General features: G+C 54.6%; 6 protein-coding genes across 6 annotated transcripts; 3 read left to right on the top strand and 3 right to left on the bottom strand.

Moving 5' to 3' along the window:
• Positions 1 to 2,462: 2,462 nt before the first annotated feature.
• On the bottom strand, positions 2,463 to 3,951 carry DACRYDRAFT_24825 (uncharacterized protein). The gene is made up of 3 exons (XM_040773872.1): positions 3,859 to 3,951; positions 3,270 to 3,709; positions 2,463 to 3,212 (listed from the first exon to the last, which is right to left on the bottom strand). Exons 2-3 carry the CDS (start codon positions 3,583 to 3,585, stop codon positions 2,731 to 2,733), a joined length of 798 nt encoding a protein of 265 aa, XP_040624777.1. The 5' UTR covers positions 3,586 to 3,709; positions 3,859 to 3,951; the 3' UTR covers positions 2,463 to 2,730.
• A 4,150-nt stretch (positions 3,952 to 8,101) lies between these two features.
• Positions 8,102 to 12,736, top strand: DACRYDRAFT_24822 (uncharacterized protein). The gene is made up of 8 exons (XM_040773871.1): positions 8,102 to 8,580; positions 8,630 to 8,707; positions 8,760 to 9,200; positions 9,255 to 9,977; positions 10,029 to 10,147; positions 10,198 to 10,389; positions 12,255 to 12,619; positions 12,674 to 12,736. The coding sequence occupies exons 1-5, from the start codon at positions 8,127 to 8,129 to the stop codon at positions 10,124 to 10,126; spliced, it is 1,794 nt and encodes a 597-aa protein (XP_040624776.1). The 5' UTR covers positions 8,102 to 8,126; the 3' UTR covers positions 10,127 to 10,147; positions 10,198 to 10,389; positions 12,255 to 12,619; positions 12,674 to 12,736.
• Positions 12,737 to 15,897: 3,161 nt separating this feature from the next.
• DACRYDRAFT_24820 (uncharacterized protein) lies at positions 15,898 to 16,513 on the bottom strand (the record flags this gene model as incomplete). The annotated part of the gene is made up of 2 exons (XM_040773870.1): positions 15,898 to 16,335; positions 16,382 to 16,513. Coding segments are annotated over 2 exons (570 nt in total), but the record flags the coding sequence as incomplete, so codon positions are not given.
• Positions 16,514 to 20,116: 3,603 nt separating this feature from the next.
• On the top strand, positions 20,117 to 20,401 carry DACRYDRAFT_58520 (uncharacterized protein; the record flags this gene model as incomplete). Its single annotated transcript, XM_040775499.1, has 1 exon — positions 20,117 to 20,401. The coding sequence occupies one exon, from the start codon at positions 20,117 to 20,119 to the stop codon at positions 20,399 to 20,401; it is 285 nt and encodes a 94-aa protein (XP_040624774.1).
• Positions 20,402 to 21,542: 1,141 nt separating this feature from the next.
• On the top strand, positions 21,543 to 22,344 carry DACRYDRAFT_24818 (uncharacterized protein). Its single transcript, XM_040773869.1, has one exon. The coding sequence runs from the start codon at positions 21,699 to 21,701 to the stop codon at positions 21,852 to 21,854; it is 156 nt and encodes a 51-aa protein (XP_040624773.1). The 5' UTR covers positions 21,543 to 21,698; the 3' UTR covers positions 21,855 to 22,344.
• Positions 22,345 to 22,392: 48 nt separating this feature from the next.
• On the bottom strand, positions 22,393 to 22,891 carry DACRYDRAFT_24817 (uncharacterized protein). Its single transcript, XM_040773868.1, has one exon. The coding sequence runs from the start codon at positions 22,774 to 22,776 to the stop codon at positions 22,441 to 22,443; it is 336 nt and encodes a 111-aa protein (XP_040624772.1). The 5' UTR covers positions 22,777 to 22,891; the 3' UTR covers positions 22,393 to 22,440.
• Between the last annotated feature and the right edge of the window lie 1,590 nt (positions 22,892 to 24,481).

Genomic DNA, 24,481 nt, shown 5'->3' with positions numbered 1-24,481 from the left:
GGCTCCTTGACTTTCTCTTCCACTAGGTACATATTGTAGAGACTGATATCTCTATGCCGATACTCAGCCTGAGTCAGCAGCATGAGTGCTGAAGACGTTTAGAACAAAGGCAATATAAAGGGGGAATCGTGGTCACCTGCGGAACAGTCGCGCAAAACAATACTGACATGCCTCGCATTCGAAACATTGTTTAAAGGAATGCCAACAGTCCCATAGACAGTTCTCCAGCGCTGCCGCTGCATGCGGGGTGTACCGTTCGCTCTGCGGGTAACAGCTGTCACAGGAGGGTAACTTCCGCTCAGGCTAGTCCCCAGACTACGGGTGGCGGATGCGAGTTGGTCGTACGCCACGTTTCGTGGAAGTTCGAACACGCCCGCACTGCTGTTCGGATCATCATCTTCAACATCGCCAGGCGTCATGATCATTCCTTGAACCACGTCTTGCACGGCCCAAGAAGTGATGATAGGGATAAAATACCGGCGCGCGCGATCCATTCGCTGCTTCCTCTCCACAACAGAGCAGTCGGCTGGAATAGTCTTCTCATAGGCCTCGAAGACATTCCCGAGAATCTGTCCTTCTGAGGGCCGATCAACTTCAAGCCAAGCATCCTTCAACACCGCCATTGTCTTCTCGTCGTCATCCTCTAGCAGGAATACATGGGTAGCACGACCACGAATATGATGGAGGCGATGTTTGAAAAGCCTCGTCTTCGAAGTATATTTATTTATCGTCCCAGTGTGTGGGATCCTGAACTCGTAATTCCGATTTCCATTCAGTATGATGGTGGGATCGATCCCAAGGTCGAATTCCTCTCCGAATGCAATCCGAATCACGTATTCGATAAAGAAACGGGGTTCCTAGTTAGATCAGTATCATATTGGTGGTAGAATCGCAAAGCCTCGGGACACACCTCGGTTATGTCAACCTCCTCCGACACCACCACACCTTCTCTCGACATCTTGTAGCATCGCATGATCATGCCGGCAATCGTCTCTCCATAGGTGCACCAGCGTCTGAGATCGTTGTCGAGGGGCATATGCAGATGCCATATCACCTGCAAGAGTCAAGCGACGTCCAGGTCCATGATAGAATGAGACAGACATCTTCCAAATCACCCGGAGTGTCGTTCTTCCTGAATTCCGCGATGTCGCGAATGTCGAGCCAACTTACTTGCTCAGGAGTTTTAGCAACAGCTGTGGACGACGCTTTGGTCACGGAAAAAGCGTCCGGTTCAGTCCGATCGACTTGGCGGCCGTGTACGGGTGGGGTGAACGGCCTCTGCCGGTAAACCAACTTCGGTGAGGCAAATATTGAAGATGCAGATGCAGCTTCGATAATCGCACTGATGATAGGGATGAGCGCCGCATAGACCTCCGTTTCGTGTCTGGGGTCGCTTTTTGGGATTTTCGGCAGGTCTTTCCAAGCCTTCGTCACAGGATTGTATTGCCCCGTCGCGACGATGTGGTCGTATACATGTTTCACATCGGATGGACTGATGTCCAAATGAGGCAATATAGATGAGAGCCAATGTGATTTCGTTTTCACAGGCAACGTTGGGCCAAGCTCAGCAGTCAGGTGCCTTTGGTGGATGTCGAGTTCACGGGAGTCAAATAGTTGCGTGGAGGTTGGCCATTGGCCATACGGGGTATCCGCTACAGACGACCGGAGTTGTTCGTTATTTGGTGGTGTTGAAGGCTCCATCAGTTGGTCGTTCGGAGTGAACTCACTGCGCGCCGTCGCGACAAATTAAAGTCGAAGGGTCACGTGAATGCCAGACCCCTAAAAATAGTCCCTTGCCTGCCCGCGACAAATACTTCTGTCTGCAGACTAATTTCTGACCGGGGAGCAGGTACTGATACAGCGGCGACGCGGAGATGTAACGCTTTTTGACCAGAACCATCACCATCTACCATGACCGCATACCAGCCCAGAGGTATGTCGGACGTTCTATGCAGCCCTCGGCGACTCGCAGATCAGCAAGTCGCTCTGACGAACCTCGCGCATACGTCGTCCTTTGCAAATCGACCTCTTCCCTCTGTTCACATCACAATGTCGTTCACGTGTGAGAGTATAGACGCGAGCCAGTGTTATTTAGTTTTGGCAGGTAACGTTTGCCCACTCCGGCACATAGGAGCTCCTTCAGTTCGCCAGACTCATTGCGTTGGTCATCGCCCAGTCCGCGTACTTATCCTGAGCAGATGAATGGGGCTGTTCATCCTTTGGCAGTGCAGAAAGCTCCATACATAAAGCTATAAAACAGTTAATCGAACAGAGGGAATAGGAGATGCCCGCAGACCGGTGCGAGACATGGGACGCGTCTAAGGTTGCATAGGATCACGTGACACTCAATTTCACCACCGGGCACATGAAAAATGTGCGCATTTTCTCCATGAAATGGAGACAAGCAGTAGAGGACCGCTCTGCTGAGCGCGTTTCCGAACAGAGAACATCACACCAGGTACGCAACCATGACATAAAACTCCAAGCAAAAAGCAGCAGGCACGGCCCGCGATCCATACATATACCTACATTCCTACCCCGGCTTGCCGGACATAAGAGCCAGGCCCGCACAGCGGACAAATACACGAGAAGAAGAAAAGAGAACTAGACTAGTTGATCAGTGCGGAGATGAGGTAGATGAGGAAGGGGTGCGGGTAGGGAAGGGGGACGACTGGCACCCCCCTTAGCCAGCTGGACGGCTTGCGTCCAGTCCTTGATGGAGACAGAAGGTTACACGACCCAGTCCCACACCACCCCGCTGATCCTTCCTTCCGCCGGGTCGGCGAACCTGTTGAACACGCTTGTGCTCATGTCCAAGTCCCACTCTGCGCACCCGACACACCTATCCTGCACGGTAACGATCTGTGTCACACCCTTGTAGGTGGCAGTAATCTGCCTCCCGCAGATAGGGTTCTTGTTCGGGTTGGCGGTCGCACCGGGGAACCCGTCATAGATGATGTGCGAGACGGCAACGATCGCGTCAGAGGGGACGTTGGTCACACCGCACGCGCCGAGACCGACGTCGTAGAACGTGCCCTGGCCGGTATGGGACCCGTTCAGGATCCCAAGAGGGTCGTTGGCCGACCCGCCGGAGCCGGAGTCGGAGCCAGAGTCTGAGCCAGAGTCGGAGCCAGACGACGGGCTGGGAGTAGGCTCGGCACTGCTGGAGGTCGGAGTGGAAGTGGGAGGAGGGTCCTGAGCCTGTGCCGTAGCTGTAGAGTAGGATCTCGGTCAGAACACGCGCATACATGTACTAAAGAGGGACGTACGCGAGCCAGCGACGTTCCCAGCACCATTGTCACTGCCCTGGGTAGGGTCCGAGGCGGCGCTGGAGCTGGAACCACCACCAGCACCAGATCCACCCGATTTAGGAGTGCAACGCTTGCCCTTCTTGTTCACGCTGCGCTTGCTGGGTTCCGCCTCAGAGCCTTTCTGCATGAGCTCGTAGTGGGGGGAAGACTCGTAGGACCCCCGTTCTGCCGGAGTGAGGCGTGCGAGGGCGGCATGGTGGGCCGCGCGGTTGAGAGGGGTGACGAGGGCGAGGGAGAAGGGGAGGAGAGCGATGAGCAAGACCGAGGCGCGCATGTTGAGTTGCTTGAGGTGGTTGAAAGGGGTGAGGGTGCGGGTGCAGGTGAAGACGGAGAGCGCGGGTAAGGGTTACGGTCTGCGTGAAAGATGTGGTGGTATTTAACGAGCGGCGGTGATGGCCCTAGAGAGGGAGTTAGCGTCGATGTCGGATGAGAGTGTGTTAGAATGCATGCTGGCTGACTGGATTCTCCCGTGCAGACGAGAGAGAGCAGGGGAGAAGGAGAAGAAGGGGGTGGAAATGAGCTGAGCGTTGAAAAAGAGGGGACGTACGTGAAAGGACGGACAAACGAGAGACCTGGGGTGGGTCTGAGCGGTTAAGAGAGGAGTGGGCGAGGTTGAGGTGAGGTAGAAAGAGACAAGTGATTGGGGGGATAAAAACGAGGGGACGGTTTGCAGGTAAAGAAGGGAGGGGACTCAGGGGGGGGACAGAGGTGGGCTAAGGGGGTAAGAGCATAAACGTATTCAATTCACGCCATGACAACACACCTTTACATCGCCATCCCGCCCTGACACCCCATCGGTTCGGCCAGAGCCCAGACGGCTCTTTATTTTTAGGGTTCGATTCTCTCGGGCCCTTTTCATCAACCGCAACACATGTACAGCTCAGGCCTAATACAGAAAACAGCTTTGTACAAAACGCGCCTTAATCCTCCCTCGGCATCCCTTAAGCAGATCTCACCTCGCATACCGCAGAATCGGACCGAGGTGTCTTGATCCACTGGCGCGTCATGCATTCGGAAAAAGGATCGAGAGCTTTTGTTTGCTGCGCACCCTGATTTCTCGGAGCCGCGCTTCCTTCTAGTCACGTGCTCTGGATGTACGCCCCGTTGAACGAGACGCTGAGTCGCGTGGAAAGACCAGAGCACTTTACAAATGGCTGCCACGATTACCGATGACAATCGACCTATCCGGACAGCCCCTCCCCGTGCCGCCCACCACTACCAAGCACTTGCAGTACAGTCTTGCATGACGCGTACGGTCTCTGCGGTATGCTCTGTCATCCCTAGAAGTGAGGGACCGGTTACTTGGCTATCTCCTTCCGCTCCTTGCCTGCGAGAGCATTTCATGCAATGTCAAGGTCAAGGTGCTAGATCTTGCAGACCTGTATTTCTAGTATCGTGTTCTCATCTGTCAAAAGCTTTACGTGGTTGCCCTTATGAGCAAGCTGACCTTTCCCTAGTCGAACGACACACACCAACACCTAACTCATCTGTCCCTCTGTCCCGACCCTCTCTTGACAATGCCGCTGCTTTGCTTCCTCTTCTAATAGATCTAGCGGAGCCACCTTGCAGTCATCAAGATAGGTCCATCTATCCTGGTCTTCTGGTCGCGACGAACCAAACAGTCATGTTCACAATAACCAACCTCAACGTGCAGCACCAACTACGCTATCAAAGTCCTGCAAAGGTGTGTAAGTGCAACATCCAGTCTCTTGGTTCACAGTGCAATAATTTCTCTCTTACTATGGAAACCGGTTTCTTCATCCCAATTACCAACTTTTAAGAATGGTAGAACGAACGAAACCTTAGCACATGGCGACAAGAACATGGTTTGGATCCAACACAGCTCTCCCACGGGCTGTCGCTTGGGGCACGGTATGCTGTCGAAGCGTATTTGAAGGAGTTCGCCGGCGTCGAGTGCCGGCATTGGCACTTGAATCCCAAGTACGAAGTCGACTACTTACACGTTTGTATGCGGTACAGAACTGGCAAGACGACCAACCAGCCTGGTGTTTTCATTACCATGAGATGGTATTGTGCCCGGTTCACACAGGATCAGTACGGTCCATCCGATAGAGAGTTTGCACGCAAATTACGCTCCGTTGGCTAGGACAAGTTTGTTTTTGCTTCTATATTGAGAGGAGAAAGATTGCACCTTGAAAGAAGAGATATTGTTCCCTTGGACTTTGACGTGAGTTCACCTGCTCAATTTTACGGCTGCTGCCGATTCATGCTATAACAATGGCAATGAACTATTGGACAACAATACGCATTGCACAGCGCAGAATGGACTTGGTAGGACAGACCGGGAGAATCGCTGCAAGTTAGAAGCGGTCAATATAACGGTATTGGTAACCTCCGTTCACCTGCTTAAGCAGCATGGTGTGATCCCACAATCACTTCATTTTTTCGATACCATGGGAGTTCCTGTACAATGCCAGCTATGAAAAGGTTATGAACATTAAATCGGATAAATTTTTAGTTCCCCGCGCAACGGCATCCAAAACCATCTGGTGTATGGGAGCTGCCAGCCAGTGTCACGTGGGGATGACCGTACAGAGGGGAGACCCTTTTGTTGAGCGCTTGTTTGTTGTCGACCTCCTCATCCACTCCTCGGCGACACACGATTCTTCTCCTTTTCTCCTTATTCAAACGATGTGCTCCTCGACCTCTCAACCGGCATTTGCATCTTCGACATTATCCACCTCCCGACCTTCAGTCCTCTCTCGCGTTCCTACCGAAATATGGGAGTTAATTCTCTCTTTCTCCGTCTCCCTACCCCTTCCACCAGGCTACCTCATCCATCCACCCTCTCCATCACTCTCGGGGACCATCCACCCAGGAACGGGAGCGTTCACACTATCTCCGTTCACCCCGCCGCAGATGCACTGGGACGGACTGCGCTCATCCATCGCCTGCACCTACAGCGACAAGCTCGCTGCGATTCGCACGCGCCGGCGACTTGCTCAAGTCTCACGCGCCTTTCGCAAGCTCAGCCAGCGCCTCCCTGTATGGCGCACGAACATCGAATGGCTCGTAGTTCCCATGGATATGGATGCCCGCCATACCATCATCGCACTCGCCGAAGACCGCCCCTTCGGTCGGGTGGGCAGGCTCGTAAGACGGCTCGAGTTCTTGCCAGGCGCTGAGAACGCAGGGATGCCCACACCCTGGAGGAACAGACCTGATGAGGGACTGTTGCGCCGGATTATAGGGCATTGTACGGAGCTGGAGGAAATGTGGTGCGGGGTATACGTATCCAACCTTACCCAGGCCGTGGTGAACGCATGTGGCAAGACGCTGCGCACGTTCTCGTACTCTGAGTGGAACGTGACTACACGAGATGTATATTCACTGCTTGCCCACTGCCCGAAGCTGGAAGTACTTCGATTCACCTACGTCGTTTTGCCGTCTACAACGACATCCGGCACGACAACAACACCCACGGAGGAGCCCTTCCTGGCCTATGGATCTCTCCCTCCACTGGCGCTGCATACCCTCGCATTCTGCCTATCCGAAGCATGTGACGCTCTCCTAGGATGGATGTCAACGCTACAGATGCCCCACCTCAAGTATCTCAAGATCGAGCGAGATTTCCGGCGGACCCAGCAGCCCGGGCCCGATAATGCTGCTGCTGCCCCTGAGGGCAATGGCGATGACGGAGGAGAACCCGACGCCGACTGGCCTGTCCCGCCTCTTGTCCCCCTTCCTGCGGCTGCAGCACTCGTTCCGACATATATGCATGCCTGGCAGCCGCACCTAACGCCCATCGGTACCCTTCCTCCCCACCCACCCGCCGGACTGTTCACCGAAGAGCCGCCTCTTCCTCCAGGGCTCGCCGCGTTCTTCCACTCCCACGGTCAGGGAATAGAGACGCTTGAAGTACTCGAAACATTTGATCCACTCCTCCTCCTGCCCTCGCTCGGTTGGGCTCTTCTCGCTCTCTGCCCAAACGCACAGGAATTTGTAACGTGCCTCCCAGGTGCAGCGTACGGCGTTGCTTGCGTCCCCCGCTCTCATTCGAACCTGCGACGAGTAGGGTGTTACGGTTTCTGGATCGGCGCGCACAGTGTAGGCTTCCCAGGGATAGGAGAAGAAGAAGAGGACCGAAGAACAAGGACACATTTGGAGAACGTGCTCGATGCGGTTATTGGCTTGATTGGCGGTGATGTATGTAGGTTGGAGTTGATCAGGTTCTTCGATGTCCAGAAGGGGAGAGTCAGCGCGAGGCGTGTCCATGAAAGCACCGAGGATGCTAGCTTGAGGAATCGTGGGAATTCTGGAGCTTTGCTAGGCGCGGGAAGGACTGAAATAGGAACAGTGGGGCCGTTTCCGCTCGACGCCGTTACGAACCCCGTCAGCAACCCGCGGCCCCTCCCTTCCAGCCTCCCATCACCTCTCTCCGATGAGCGGGACGATAGCTTCCCCCAGCCTGAGCACGCCAAGACTCTGCGAACGATCCGGGACTTGTGTGCAGCCAATGGAGTGAGGTTCGAAGACGCTCAGGGAGAACTGGTGGGCTGCTGGCCGGAGAGGAGGTTGATGTGGCGCGACTTGGGGGGAGTGGCTTAGGCCCGGGAGGTTTATCGATGATTATATACATAGTTTTACTATGGCCCTGTGCCATTCTTTGTTTAATTCTTTTGTGGCTGCTTGTGGTAGACATCATCAAAACATGACCTCGCTTACGACTTTTTTCGGAGCCGAGGATTTTCCGACCTCAGGGTCCTGTTTTCCTACCTTTGGACGAGCTTTCTACACACAGTACTGCACCGAATATAATATATCCACTGCTTAACTTCATACTCTGCTGTAATAATGCGCGGCTCTGCTGTACTCTTGCTTGGCTTGTATAGGTCATGGACTTCCGCTCATGCATCAAGAACGTCGGCTTGGGCCTCCAGTCTTCGAGGCACGCGCAACTCAAGTTCACTGCTGACTGCCCACCAGCCTAACGTTGACGCACCTCCTCATGACTCCTCTGAACGTGTGGAGCCACCATTGCCCTCCAATTCGGAGGCTCTCACTTCGAATTTTGTCGCCCCTGCGTGGCTACGTACACCAGCCGATGAAGTCATGCGACCAAATCCCGACGACCCCGACGACCCCGGCTTGTTCATGGCGAGGATGCTTTGGAGACGACTCGGCAATGCGAAATTCAAGAATTTGCGGCACTTGACGGGCCTTACCCACTTCGAGCTAATGCAATTGGCGGACTTGGCTGAAAAAGGGAATGTTGCAGATCCAGCGGCAGAGGCGGAGATCCTCCGATGTGCGTAAACATCTTCGCATGTTGGTGTTGTGGCTAATGGTACAACAAGTTGTGTCTGCCTCACATCATAAGCTCCCACCTAGACAGATGTTGTATCATTTGGCGAATCAGTTGCGCTCACTCCAAAGCTCGTTCTTGGTTTCAACCGAATTCCTCTCACCCTTCTGACAATATTTTAGGGCTCAGTCATCTGAAACGTGTTCTGCTCTGGATTGCCCTAAATAATGGCGAGGAAGGTGGTGTTCCCGCCGCAGCATATGAGTTGTTGCAGGAGAAGGCACGGGAAAGTTACTATTACGCCGTTAACCACGAGGTTTCGCCGGAATACGAAAGGATCAATCATGCTCTACGGCGGTTCAAGGAACGCGGTGAAGATCTCGTAGAAGCCTATTTGGGTCTTTCCGCATTTCTGGAATCGGAGCTGCTTCGTACGCATGGCCGCTTGAGCGAAACGAAACGCAATGAACTTGCCAAGGATTCGGTGGATGCCCTGCAGCGTGCAGCTGCGAAGGGTCGCCGGATGGCAATGTCCCTCTTAGGAAGGCTTTATGCGGCTGGTACACTGACAGAGAGGAATGGAATGCTCGCGCGCCTCTTCTGGGAAGAGGGACATAAACGGGGTGCGATGAAGAAACAAGTTCTGTTTTTTTTTCTGATTGCTGACTCGAACAAAGGCTCTCCTTCGTGTTCTTGGAACCTCGCTGTGTGGCACAGTCGTCTGACCCCTGTCTGGGACGTGTTGCCACTGAAACTGGACAAGGCCCGAGAATACGCCGAGTCTCTCGTATTTCGGACCACTTGGGGTGCTGGCCGAGCAGCCCAGTGGTATTACTTGAAGCCAGGAATTACTCCGGAAAAACACAAGAAGTTTTGGGGTTGCAATCACGATGACGAGAGAGCCGCAGCGTCCACCGCCTGGAGTGCACGGGCAAATTCGGGAGAGGGAAAGTTGTTATGGGCCGAAATGCTGCTCTATAATAAGGCAAACATGGACAGCGGTCTCAGCCTCGTGCAAGACTATTGGCGGTACTTGGAGAAGCACCCGGAGCCAGTGGTCGGCGACGAGGCTGTGGACGATACACAGGACTTGGTTCACCTTGAAGATGAAGAAGATGCCTCTGACTCATTGCCGCAACTCAGCAACGGCATGATCCTACCAAGGTTCTTCAAGTCTTTTGGCGAGATCATCGTGGAGCCTAAGGGACGACCCTCGACACGAAAAGAGCAATTGATGCTGGCTCTCAACTTGATCAAGGACCCGACCATTAGGCTTCAAAGTCGGAACGAAAGGAAGGGACTTCTTGTCCTGGCGGAGCGGTTGATACACGAAGCAAATCGCGGCCTGCCGGCCCTTCCAACCCAAGACGATTTTCGATTGGTCCAGAAACATCATAGTCGTATGTTGATCGTCGGTCTGGTCCTTGGTATCTTTGTTGATGCCCTCTTAGTAGAATGGGATCATATCCTGCATGAAATGGCCGTTTCGCGTGGAGATGTTCGACGACCAACTTTCTCAGATATGACGTTAGCGCGTATGGACAAATAACAACTCAGTGCCTCATCAGGAGTACGTGTGATGGGACTCGAGACTTACCCGCCTGTCTAATACCGCCCTAGCCAGATGTTCCTCGTCCGTTGGACCGGTCACTGGGTATATCTTGACTGGGATCTGCGCTGGATTCCTCTAGAATACGGTCCCAACGTAGTCGATACCCGACATACAGTTACATAGGGCCACACCACCAGCAGCGAACAGGCACGATGATGTCTTGTGAATCTCTCTTTCTAATATTAGAGTATGTCCCCTATATTCGCATCGCACCACTCTCTCAGTTTCCTTGAAATCACGCGATTCCCTTCCTCGTTGGGGTGGAGCATATCGGGGCACAGACTACCATCTACCCAGCCTGCCGTTCTAACATACCACACCTGCTCCGCATAGCCTTTGCCCCCCCACTCATTGGACAGGTCATCGATCATCTGTTCGATCTCAGGCTCAAGGACGCCTGTGCGATTCCAGTCGCCGTTGGGGGAACGACTGTGAAAGCCGAACGGCGCGACGAAGACAATATGACGCAAGGAAGGAGAGAGGCGTGCCACAAGTGTGTTGAAGAATCCCTTGAGAGCCTCGAGGAAATCCGCAGCAGAAACACCGCTAGAAATGTCATTCGACCCTGCCGCCAAGGTGAGCTACAGTAGAACGTGCTCAGAACCACAGAAAGATAGAACGAACCAATAGAGATGAAGATCACATCTACCTTCTCTGCTTCCAGTCCACCTTTCCGGCTTCCGAATGCACCGACGCCCTCCCATCCATCCCAGAACCTCTTATCCATCCCAAGAAACTCCTTCTCCTCCCTAGTTCCCTCTACCAGGGGAATTCCCGGTCGCGCAACGACGGTAATAAACACGGCTTTGCCTGAAGAACGAAGATCGCGAGTCAGCAGCAGAGGCCACCCGGTGAAGGACCCGTATGGAAGAGGGGGCGGGCGAATGTCCGGAGCAGATGCGCCCGTGGTCTGGGATGCACCAATGAATAAGAGTCTGCGAGGTTGGGTATCTGGGGTGGGAAAGAGGGGAAACAACGAGTATCCCTCTGCGATTGTCAACGTGGGAACAAGAGGGAGAGCGACAATGACACGTACCGGAAATGAGCAGCTCATCAAGCTCTAAGCGGCCTCCAAGCGCTCCGAACACAAGCTCAACAACCTGTCCCCCTTTGATTGACGGACCGTCGTAGAGTACAATGTCGTTTGCTGCACTGATCATGCTCCTCTGTATCTCTCCTTCGCCTGCTCTGCAGTCTGCACCTCTATGAGCAATGGCGAGGACCGGAGGCGAAGACCCTCACATATCACACAAGGAACTTCCAGCTTCCCAAGCCGAGGATGGTCAACTAGATTATCTGTTGTCAGGCATCTGGCCATCATGCCGAAGCGCAAGCTCACCCGTACTCCCCTTCGTTCCCATGCCCGTTCTGAGCACAATCTTGGGTGCATCCGTCTTGAGCAACATCACGCTCGCTCCCCAAATACAGGTCGCGGGATTGGCAGCAGACCAGCGACCTTGCCAGCTAATCAACGGTGAATTTATCACATTAGCGAGTGTCATCGTGCTGATCGTTTTGTTGCAAAGGGTGGGAAGAGGTAGAATGCAGTGAGGAGAAGAAGGGTGGATCTCCCTCTGTCAGCGCAGTAATGTCCTGCGCATGTGATGATTCCTCTGATGAGAACTGCGCGATGTTAGCCAAATGGACGATTATGGCCGTTCGTGGGTGCTGTCACGTGAGTCAAAGGAATGACGTCAGCGAGCGCTTAACGAAAATGAGTGAAAATCATGGAAAGACCTCCGGTGGCACGTAAAGTTCCATCCAAATTGGTGATGCACTCAAGTTTGTTGGCAGTGGTTTTTGACGAGTTCACTGGCTTTTAGAGGCTTATCCATCCAATTCTAAAGTATCTTTCGTATTGTCGGAAAAGCGCTGTGTGCCCGGTGAGTTTCACTCCTCGTCCTATCATCACCTTCTTGGTTTCTCGATAATTCCGATGCCTGGATTCTGTCGGTGGTGCAGTGATACATTCACATTAATCTTGCTTTCCATTACTATCATACAAACTGCTCTCACCTTGATTCTCTACCCAGCTTCTTCCATACTATCAGAACACATTCGACAAATTCGCACCGCACCGCTCTCTCAGCTTCTTTGCAATCACGCGATTCCCTTCCTCGTTAGGGTGGAGCATATCGGGGCATAGACTGCCATCTAGCCAGCCCGCCGTTCCAACATACCACACCTGCTCCACACCACCTTTGTTCTCCCACTCCTTCGAGAGCGTATTGACCATCTGCTCGATCTCAGACTCGAACACGCCTGTGCGACTCCAGCTGCGATCGGAGGTGCGACTGTGAAATCCAAATGGTGCAACGAAGACGATATGTCGCAAGGGAGGAGAGAGGCGTGCTACGAGGGCGATGAAGAAGTTCTTGAGCACCTCCAGGAACTGCGAAGCCGAAATACCGCTGGAAATATCGTTCGACCCTTCCATCGAGTCAACGGGTCTATGCTTTAGGACCATAGGAATATCAAACAAACCGATACAGATGAAAAACACATCTGCGTACTCTGCCTCCAGTCCCCCTTTCCTGCTTTCAAATCCACCAACACCCTCCCAACCATCCCAAACCTTCTTGTCCTTGCCGGGAAACTCCCTTCCATCCCATAGTCCATCTATGAGTCTGATCCCAGGTCGCGCTACAACGGTGGTGAACACTTCGCTGCCCGTGGAACGGAGGTCCCGTGTGAAGAGCAGAGGCCAGCCAGTGAAGGACCCAAATGGGAGAGGCGGAGGATAGACGTCTGGGGTTGATACACCTGTAGTTTGGGAGGCACCGATGAAGAGGAGCCTGAGAGGTTTGCTACCCGAGGTGGGAGAGAGAGGAAGCAGAGAGTGGCCGTCTGGGACGGTTAGCGTGGGACGATATCCAGAAAGGGACGACGACCCACCAGAAACGAGAAGCTGATCTAGCTCGAGATGACCGCCATTCTCTCCGAATACAAGCTCGATAACCTGTCCTCCTTCAATCGACGGACCGTCGTAGAGCAGTATTTCCTTCTGTCCGCTGATAAGACTCTTCTGTATCCCTCCATTGCCTGCTCTCCAGACTGCACATTTGTCAGCAATGTCGAGGAACAGGGAGGAGAAGTGGGGGCGCTCACAGATTACACAGGGAACCACTCTTTTTCCAAACCTAATCGAGTCGACTACGATCACTCTCCATTAACCATCTAGATACATCTCATCATAGTCAGGCGCACCCGAGCTCTCGTGCGATCCTCCTCCCGTTCTAAGTATAATCTTAGGCGCGTCCGTCTTGAACAGGAGCACACTCGCGCCCCAGGCACTGGTTATCGGCGCAGTAGCAGACCATCGGCCTTGCCAGCTGATGAGGTGTGAGTCGATTACGTTGGTAAGTGCCATAGTGCTGAGGATGCCGCTCCAAGAGTTATAGAGGGGCGGTTAGATGCAAAGTGGCAAGCGGCGGGCGCGTGTGGTAGTCACGTTGTCGTGTAGGTGTTACGCCACAGATGACAGATCAGGCTTGCGGTGGATATACGCTTTTCTATGTTGGCACAGTAGTACTAGATCTTATGCATGCTCCTACACAGGTATCGATAAGAAACCGTCGCTAATCACAGTAACAAGTAGGAGTCTATGGAAGGTGCAGCTGACGATACGCACCGTGTAATGAGCTGGAAGGGCAACGATTAGTAGTCTATGGGACGAACACACGCATCAATGTTGGTCTCTTGTCTCTATATCGACCTACCGTATACTAGATCTCATATTGGCAACACTGAGTATTGGCAGTACATACAACTTTCGGGTCGTGCAGAGGGCCAGGGCCGCAGGGGCAGACTTAGGAGTCCGCCTTTCCTGTGACGACGGCAGTTTCAGGTTGGACGGGGATCTCGCTTTATATCGCTGGTAGGATCGTATATTATGCCCATATTCGCCGTCCTGCCCTTGCAGGTTATCACAGAGTCAAAGACGAAGTTGGCGAGACCGACCGAGCGCAACTTGTTTGCAAGGTCTTTTTCGGAACACTCGTACTCTGGCTCGACCGGTGGTGGGGTAGGATACCATCGGTGGGCAACAAACATGTCGCACAACTCGTTCGGGTTGCGGGTTTTTCTAATGAGCCAGACACCGGCATAGTCCCATTTGATAGCTCGCCTCAAGCACTCGTTGCGAGCCTTGAGGCCGAGGTGTTTCTTCAGGTACATTTGGAGCGCAACCTCGGCACCGGTTGGAAGACCGAAATTGAAGCCGTCACCCCAACTGTTTTCCTTCAACCACCTCCGAAGGTTGTGTCGTTCCAACCAAGGGACGATGTGTCCTTATGTGGGATTAGGAAGCCGGTGTACATCAGGTATTGAGCTGGGTGTTCTTCAAGAAAGAGGAGTATGATGATGGTTGCTAGTCAGGAGTGACTTCGACGCGAGATGATGTCATACACGGTGCGTATGTAAGAAACAACCCTGTAGGATCCAGGTCTCTTTTCCGAGACCAAGCTCAGAAATTGTGACTCAAAGCTGTACGTATCCATCCAAGAACCCAACAAATTCAACATCGTCAAAGGTGGCTTTCAAGCGATCTACACATCGGCAATACCGTCACAATTGTAAAAATCGAAATCAACAATAGACAAACGGGTCCACCCACAGCAAACCGTCTATCATACAATACCCGCACCCGTTGGGAGGTGACAAGAGCTTTCCGGCTTGTGTGCATGAGCTGACAGTCTTGGTTGGAGCGCAGACGAAGGGATCTGAACAAGTGAAACCCGCTTTGCGCAACGGGTCGCCTCCCAGTCCTCCGCCATCTCTTCTTCCGCCGTAATCGGTGAGATTGGGGACGCCCCTGTAGGCAACACGTCCTCAGGATCTAGATTGGTCTGCAGCTGGGCAGGTGCGAAGCTTGATGTGGAGGGTGTGATAGGAGAAGCGGTATCTAGTGAGAAACGTCCATTGGTAGGCGTAGGAATATCGTCTGTGGTGGCCACAACCCTCGAGACACCAAGGGTAGATGTCGATCGCATCAGGCTCATCGGCGCACTAAACGCAGGTGAAGGTTCGGGACTCCACGTTTTGTCACCGGAGTGATAGGACTCATTCGTCATCGTGCTAGCCGGCCGTCCAGGCATGCGCTCCTGCCGCGGCTCGTCAGGCGAGTCCGTCTCTAGTTCCCGGGGCGACTCTAGGTGCATGGAGAGTGTCATGCGTGGAACGTCGACGCGCAGACCACGCCCTCGTCCGCCCAACCGCGCTTCGGCAACATCGAACGCAGTCTGTTTTGTCTCTGCCCATTCACGCTGCTCCGCCTCCAAGTCCGAGCGAAGGACGTCGCAATAGCATCTCAGCCTAGCGAGGTCGAGACGGAGTTGCGTGACCCGCCGCCCCAGTGGCTGAACAGCAGCGTTAATCTTCTCCCTCGTGGACTTGAGGAAAGGCGTGAGCATGCCAAGGTTCCGAGCAGCACGCAGGTCTGCCTCGAGATGCGGTTCGATCTTGGTAATCTCCTGCTCGAACGAGCTGATCTTGCGCTCGATGACCTCAGATCGCGAAGCGAGCCAGCCTTTGCGGAGGCTGAACTCTCCAGAGGAGTTGAGGCTGCTGTTCATGAGTGGCCCAAGGCTGCTAGAGCGGGTCAAGTCCGATGGATGATCAGCGTGCCCGATGAAGAGACTCTTCGCCCGCGTTCCTGGACTGCGTCTTGCGGCGATGAGAGAGGGTACCCCAAGGCCAAGCTCGCCTACTACGGGCCGAATAGCCGCTAGTTCTGCTTTGATCTCCCTGAAAGTTGCTTCCAGCTGGTCTGCCGGATCTGGGAGCGAGGGTAAGGAAGGTGAGTTGGACACGGCAGTAGCACTGTCCGTCCCGGACTCGACGGGTGTAAGCTCTCCTGGTGATGCTGTCGGAGGGGTATCGTCCAGTGACACGACTCTGCTGAGGTGGGCGGGCGAACTGGCACCGCTCACGGATCTCACTTCGCGCACGTGCGACTCTGCTGCAGCGAGCGCGGCGAGCCCCAGCTGGCGACTTGTCATCCCCGCAGAGCGCATGCGCACGCCGGCGGTCTTGAAGCTCGCGGCGTAGTTGATAAGTGCCATCCATTCGTTCAGCTCGTCTTCCGAGCTGACCTGGAAGAGGTACTGCTTCTTTTGCGGGAGGATGAGACGGAAGGCGTGGTCATGCTACCAGCACTGTCAGCAAGATTTACATCAATTTGCGCGTACATACCTCTAGGTAGGTGGTATCGTAGAGAGCCACCGCGTCTCTTAGCGACACCCAATCGTCCGGCTTGAAGCTTGCGAGCCTAGGTGGTTGCACCCCAACGCGCCTAGCCGCATCCGCACTCTCCTTGAGGTTCATTATCCACACTGGGTCCTTGAAGAACAGTAGCTGGCTACCAGTGATGGCGACCCCCAGGTTGCGCCATTTGCCCGAGCTTGCCTTCTTTCCCCCGCTCGGGCCGTCGCTGGTCTCTTGTCGCCGAAGGAGAGTTCCCACCTTCGTGAGCTTGAGGACCAACCCACCATCATGGCCTTCAGTCATGCTGGCTGTTCCTACACCATTCGCGGTGCCCCCAACACTGGAACCGAAGTTTCCTAATCCCGCGAGCCCAGAACCCGACCGAGCAGAGACAGAGTCCACCCGGACCTCTGCTGCTCCTGCAAACGCCTCGTTGCACCGGTTCACCCACTCGTCTGCGCCCCGATCTGTGTGTGCACCCGCATGCGTGAACGGATCGAAAGGGGGTATCCACGCCCCCACGGGTGGGCGCAGGGGATCCAGCCTGCCCTGCGCAATGAGGTAGTACACGTCGATCTTCTTGCCTCTGCTGCGCGCCCCGCTGCTAGAGGTTGACGGGGCAGGAGAAACGGATATGCCAGAAGGTGAGAGCTCGTGTGCTGTCATGAGTGAGCGCTGACCATGTACATCCACAGCATCTTCCACAAAGATAAATCGCGTCAAAGTGATGTTGTCGTAAAAGTACTGTATCCCGTCAGCTCATGTCGACCCACAAGAACGTCCCGCTTACCTCGAGCACCACGTCCCCCACTCCCCCATCGCGCCTCGTATTCCTCACATAGTCCTCCCTGCTCATCTTCCGCTTGTTGCTCGGGTTGAACTGGTCCGTATGAAGCATGATCATACTGAACGCAAGGATATATGCCTGGTCAGGAGTGACAAGTCCTGTATATCGCTCGGCCCAGGCAGTGGCGAACGTCTCGACGAACCGGTCGATCGCTTGCGTCTCCTTAGGTAGGGAGAGATGCATAAGCAGGACACGGAGGGAGATGTCCAGCGGCAGACCGGGGGAGTAAAGCTGCGGTGCGGGGAAGGGTGAGGGCGAGAGCCGAGAAATGTGAAGGGCGAGAAGGGGGGTCCTATACCCAGAACACGTCAGCCCAATTTTCTCACCCCATGATCGGACGAGTACTAACCCACAGAGCACCTCGGCAAGCTCGACTCTACTAACTGTCCTCACCACCCTCTCCAACTCGACCTCTCTCTCTATCTCCACAAGTGTCCGTCTCTTCCTCTCCCTGGATCCTCTCCCGACGTCCGCATTCGCCTCCCTCACAGGATCCGCTTCCCCCTCCCGTGGTATCTCACTCTCCCCAAGTCCGACCGGGACAGACCCGCTCTTCCTTCCCATTCCCAGAAGGCCTACTCCTCGCCTCATAGCACTGGGCGATCCTGGTGTAGGGGGATCCGACGCTGTATGCGCATAAGGAGCGACCCCGGAGGAGAGGAGGAGTGAGTTCCTAGCCCAAGGGAAGGAAGTTGCGAGCGAGGCGAGCGAATCCAGGGTGGTGCTCCTGGATCTGGCCTGGTGTTTTGTGCCGCCTGTTGGGTCGGGGGCTGAAGCGGGCGAAGGAACAGGGGAGGACCAATCTCCTTCCAATGGGGGGGTTTCAGGCACAGTCCCGAAGGCCCCTCCCTCAGGAGACACGCATATATCCCGCTCACTGGCAGCGCTGGGCGACTCCGACTCGACATGTCCTAGTGCACGAGCAACACGTCGCAGGCTATCTTTCCTCTGTGGGAGGATCTGAACAGGACTGAGCAGCGTCGTTGCCCGCTTTCTCCCTTCTGGCTCGGGGTTTTCCGCTCCTCCCGCGCTTCTCCTCCCGTTCACATCACTCCGCCTCTGGCCCTCCTCCGATCTCTCTCCTTCCCCCAGAGACGAAAGCGGGACAAGCTCCATGCTCCCCCCATTCGCATTTCCAGCATCCGGATCCCTAGCCCCCGTAACAGCTCTTAGAAAGGCCGATGAAGCCCTTCTTCTCGCTGCTTTCTCCCACAGTCCCCCTCCCCCACTGGCTGACGCCACAGGAACAGGAAAAGGCGTAAACGGAGCAGATGGATCGTCCAACTTCGGAGTTGTGCGTCCCTGAGAGCTATCTCCGGGTAGAGTGTTCCCGACTCCGGAAGAACTCGACCCCGAGGCCTGATCTTTCCCCCGACTGCTTGGTCGTCCCGTGCTTGTGGTAGACATCCGCCTTCTCCTCCAGAAGCCTCTCTTCTCCACTACGTCAGGGACAGGTGGAGGCATAGGAGGTACGGACGGTCCCGTTCTTGGTGATTCAGACCGCATATCTTGGCTCTGACGGGGGCCCGAACCAGATGGCGACTGCAAGCTTGGAAACTCACTTGAGAGCTGAAGTGGTGAAAGCGGGACAATCGGTAAGAGGGGTAAAGGGGGCAGCAGACCGTTTCGCTCTGCTCCCACGTCCACCCATCCCTCTGGTCCCGGAGGTCGAGAGACGGGGAGGGTGGCAGTTCGTGGTCTGCGCGGTCGGTCGTCGAAATGGACTTTCCCGTTAGGGGCGAGAGGGGAGGGATCGAGTGAGGATGTCCGGGACGAGGGGCTGGTGGATAGGAGGGAGAGTGAGGAACTGGGTAGGGTGGACGTTCCCGATATTGAAGTAGAGGTAGAGCTCGAAGCCGGTAGAGGTGGTGGTGATGGCGGTCGATCAAAGCTCTTTGCTCTCCGGATCGAGAACCTTTTCCTTCCCTTTCCCGGCAAAGGAGCCGAGGCGGTCGACACCACCGATGTCGGTGACAGCGAGATGGGAGAAGCGAGCATACCTAATGATGGGATAGAAGAGGGGAGGGCAGGTGCATACGAGCCCCCGGGGGGGAGGGGAGCAAGCAGGGGAAGACCGAGACCTTGCAGTATGAGGGAGGATTGGGCGAGCACGGTGGGTGCTGAAGGACTTTCCATTAGAGTAGGCAGCGTTGGGGTGTCGCCCTCTGAGAGAGGAGGGGATGAGGGTGTGAGGGTTACTGCTGGTGTGGGAGGGAGGTGGGGTGTGTGGGGGGAAAGAGGCTGGGGAGGTGAAGGCAGAGGTTTTGAGAGCAGGAGAGAGCGGTCAAGAGGTCTTGGTACAGGAGCGGGAAGAGCGGGCGTCGTTGACCGTCCAGACGACATCAAGGTTGCAGTAGATGCCCTTCCCTCCCTGTCATCCTCCTTCGCACTGCCTCTCGATCCAGGCCTCGAGCTCTTCCTCCTCAACAGACCAAAGCCAGGTAGTGCCAGACCACCCAGGATCTGCTGCACCTGGGTCGTGGTCACCGTCGTCGTTGTCGTCGTTGTGGTGGTGGTGACCAGGGCGGGGTATAGCGTGGGAGGGCCAGGGTAAGGCGGGGGAGAGAGGGAGATTGACCGGGGTATTGTGGATGCTGAAGGGGTGGAGGCTGAGGGGGCGGTGGATGGACGCGGTTGACTGGGAGGCATGATGGTCTAGAGCAACCGCATGAAGTATGTATGACGCCGATGACGCAAGTGTTTTTGTCCTTTCAGATCCAGTCTAGCCAGACAGCAAAAAGGTATTAGAGAGAGAAACACTCGATCACTCGACAGGAACGCCGAAAGAAACCCAAAAAGGGTGTCGGTTGTGTGTCGGCTTACCCCGTCTTTCCATCAGATTCAGTCCAACGCCACCCTGACCCCTCTCCTCAGCGATGACCTCCTCCTCACCACCACCAACAGGCCGACTCCTAGTCCGCAAACTAGCAAACGCGACTAAATCATGTGCTCAACCCGTGCGTCTCTCCTGTGTGCATACTGCGAAAGTACCTAATAACAGCTTCCAGGCAAGAGCATATGGAGCTTGTATACTGTTGACGTACAAAGACGTTGCTAGGGATGGGTGCAAGGCCGAGTTTGAACTGTTCAAGGAATGTGTGCAAGGAGCGGTCCGTCCTTACCTTCCTGGCGTTATTCTTGACCTGAGACTTGATAGATGAAGAGAAAATGGTGACCTCCTTCCCCATCACCCTCCAAACTGCCGTCTGGGGCTGGCACTCCCATCCACAAGAGCGCCAATCAGCCGCCATGTACAGATCGAGCTATCCGATGGTCGTATCTCTCCAGAACGCCTCCGTATGCGCCAAGGCGCGAGCGGCCGCTGGATGCAGACATTCTTATGTACGCTGTAGATGCTCTCTACAGCGATTATAAGATAGGTACGATATATCGTCAACATCATTTAGATCGAAGATCATTCAAGAACGCCCTCCCCCCTGCTCTTCCCAATCCCGCTGCGAGCCTGCATGTGGACGATACCGTTGCTGCAGAACACGATTTCTCCAGAGAAGTGTAGCAAAAATGCTCTCCTCCCCTTCCCGAGGTGGCCTTCGTTAGCGCATACACTCACTACGCCTCTGCTCACGTCCCGCCCACAAATCCGACCTCAGCCATGCGCATATATGTGCAGCCCGCATGCAGGATCTGAAGCTGATAAAGGGGCGCGTGAGCTCCATCTCCGAACCCGCCCTATATATGGTGGTACTCTAGCGACCTCGCACTCAACTAATCCTCTGCATGCAACCGTTTGCCGATACCGAGCACGTCACCCTCTACTATGTGTTGGACAAGACACGAAACCGTGTACACGAAACACTAGCATGGTGGGTATAGAAAGACACGGCTCGTGCACACCGGAATTCTATTGCTCCGAAGTACTTTACAGCCAAGTACGATGCAACACAGTACAATCCTCGTCAACACAATGTCTGTTCACCAGATTCTGCCGGCTCACAATGTCATCCTCACCCCGCCAAAATGCGCACACCCCGCCAGGGAGAGATACGTCTCTCTCCACAACTTGGCCACAAACTCCCCTACTTCCTTGTGGTTATGCACATGACACTTGGTCAAGCGTACGGCGATGCTCGTGTCGACGCGCTCAATGTCTCCCGTACTTGGAATGACTGATGTCTGCACAAACGGCAGGGAGAGCGTATCCAGTTGACGGCAATATCGCGCCGCCGCTGCCAGAGGAAGGAGCGTGATACCGTTCCCACCCGCGCTCTCGGATCCACTACTGCTCCCTTCCCCATCGTCCGCCGACGCCCGACCATCATCCACGTCGCACCTCAAGACAAAGGTGCGCAAATCCGGCCAGTGCCTGAAGAACCCCACCAGCTCGGCATCCCGCATCATATTCGCTTCGTCAAACGTTATCGTCAGCTCGAAATGTCTCAACGAGGAACAGCTCTGCAGAGGCTGGAGCGCCTCATATAGACGTAAAGGAGGATCAACATGGCAAATCAAATGGGCGGATGTGAGCAGTCGGAAATAGCGGAGACCCTTGCTCGTCAGGAAGAGGGCAACAGTAATCTCGTGGAGTTGACCCCCCTCCACGGGCGTGTCGACCTGCAGATCGATGTGCTCGAACGCGCGCCGTGCCTCTTGTAGCGTGCGTACGGCGTGCTCTGCCGTACAAGCGAGCCCAAGCTTGCGCAGAGCAGGAAAATTGTCCCGGAGCCGGAAGAGAACGACGTGCAAATGCTCGTGATGTCGTTGTTTATCAACCAGGTTCAGATACACCGTATGCAGCCTCATGTTCCCTGCTAGGGCAGCGAACACGCCCGGAACAGTGAGGAACGAAAGTGCACGACAATCGTACACCCTCCGTGCAATGTCGGTGAACGCTTCCACAAGGTCCCCATCATTCTCCAGGCGCGTGTAGAGCGCGTCTGCCAAATCGAGTTTCTCGAGTTTTGGCAAAGCACATGCGCGCAAGAGCGAGCGCTTCACGTCCTCCGTCGCCGAGAGCTCGCGCATGCCATTGAGGTCCCAGTGGTTGAGTCGGAGAGAGAGTATAGACGGGCTGAAGTAGAACGGTGCTGTTCGGAGCGTTTCGGTTGATGCGCCTAGATCGAGGTCGACCAAGCCTGGGAAGAGCCATAGCCCTGGCCGGCTATCTGTCAGCACCACGGCGATTACTGTTTCCTCTTCGTGATGCCACAGATGGAGTGACCGGATGAGTCCAGCGTAGTAGTCAAATCGCTTGAACGCTGTTGATGGAATCCGCATATCCGGGCGCTTGCCGCACATTTAACGAGACCCGCGCGGTACATAGGAAAGGGCTTACCAGTCCTTCACCTAGGTACTTCCCTACTCCATCTGGGAACAACCGGCTCATCCTGACCAATGGCGACCCTTCGAAGACAGGCGATTCCCAAAGAATCCGCATGCACACGTCTGTGAAGCTTTTGCAGGCACAAGCCATATTGACGAGGTCTCGGTCGTCCAGATGAACGCATATCGAGTCGAGCACTTCGGGGATCTCGAGTGCGCGTGCAAAGCGATCTTCAGGCTGTTGTAACGGGTCCATGGACGTCAATCAACTGTACGAGTTGTTGTCAACGTCTGCCACTGATAAGGATTGGGGTCTGCACACGCGTTACGCACCAACACACAGGTACATACCTTGAACTATTTAGAGAGCGGGCAATGAAATATTAGCAGTCCGGAGAAGTATAGAACGTCCAAACAGAAAGACGTGACGTATTCCCTGCAGCTCAGAGGAAACAGACCCAAAGCACACGAGCATCGCGGAACACACGTAGCTTGACATATTTAGTAGTTAGAAACAAGACGTGTGGGTCTTCCTATGGCGCCCCGAATGTGCCACACACTAGGTCTCGTCGAACCAGTTTGGAACTAGTCCGACGGCAGCAAATACAACAAGCTGCCACAGTCGGGTCTCTGCTCTTTTAGGCATTTCTTGTTCCTCCGGCAAGAGCTCACGCGGAACGGACATGGGACGGAATTTAAACTAGGTAGTTTAGGGGTCTCTCTGGAGTGCCCGAGATCTTGAAACCCCCTCCCCCAAGGGCTGCCCTCAGAGGATGACCAGGCTCTGACGCTATAGCATGAAGAGAATACCAGAAACACCGCTATGTTCAAGCACTTGGAACGAGGGATATTAATGCTACGGACCTTCCCAGGGCCATTGGGATGCATCATGACGAGTCTCCATCACACATTGGAGGCCTAGAGTCTTGCTAAACTCACCTAGGACAATCGGAGGAACCACCCGAATTTGTAGGGGCTCCTGAGCATTTGGGGAACAGCTTCAGGGCATATATGCACCATGTACTATATTGTTAAGTGACTTATTTCAGCACGGCTGGCAGAATTGAGTGGTGACATGGAGTAGTTGATCGGATGAGGTTTGACCCGATTGAGAGGCGATAGACCAGTGGCACCACAAGGCATAGAAAGTTGCATGCTCTCGAGCCGGCTTCCCTATACACGTTATGAGACAAACAGCAGAGAGGGATAGATGGCCGGTCTCGAAATCCGACGGCTTAACTCCAAAGTAGATAAGCGGCCGATTAGATGCCTACATCCCATTCGCCTGGGCTTAGCGATGATGATCATTCCTCGGATTTGCTTCGCATCCGGAAGTGACCCTGAAAACTTTAGGAAACACCTGATTGGGCGGGGCCAGGATGCACGCATGACAACTCACCTGGGGAGAACATAAGATGTGGAGCGATGAAGGGTTCAAGGTATTCGTGAAACGTTGCTGGCAGGTTCTTCCTGGGCCTATGACGTAGACCGATAGGTTCCGGCATATCCGCATTCGCTTCCGTCGTGGACAGGACAGCGACATGAACGGACGAACGAGTTGATTATTCACAACAGCTGTTAGCGCCCTCGTTCTTTGTCTGGTTGGACGCCCTACATGTACTACGACAATGAACTGCTCACATGCCTCGGAGTACTTTGTGTGCGCCGGAAGGCATACAACCAAATCTGTCGGCTCGTACACCAAGATCTCGTAGCGCAAGCAGTTCTGATCTCCGGCAGCTTCCTCTTGGGTCGCTTTGACAAAAGGCTGCGCCATTGTATTTGATCTGGGCGGTGGACGAAAGGGGATGAAACGTCCCCTCAGGAGGGGAATGATGGGAGACAGAAATAAGACGCACGGTTGCGAGCATGTGAATGTCGCTTTTCAGGTCGTCTCCGGTAGCAGACATGATGTTCAATTGTTTGCGGTGAAAACACGGAGATAAACGCGAGGCCTGAGA

The sequence above is a fragment of the Dacryopinax primogenitus genome (genome assembly GCF_000292625.1).
Source record: "Dacryopinax primogenitus strain DJM-731 SS1 chromosome Unknown DACRYscaffold_21, whole genome shotgun sequence".
NCBI classification, from domain to species: Eukaryota; Fungi; Basidiomycota; class Dacrymycetes; order Dacrymycetales; family Dacrymycetaceae; genus Dacryopinax; species Dacryopinax primogenitus.
The sequence above is the reverse complement of the archived record's forward strand: the minus strand, read 5'-3'. Positions and strand labels throughout refer to the sequence as shown.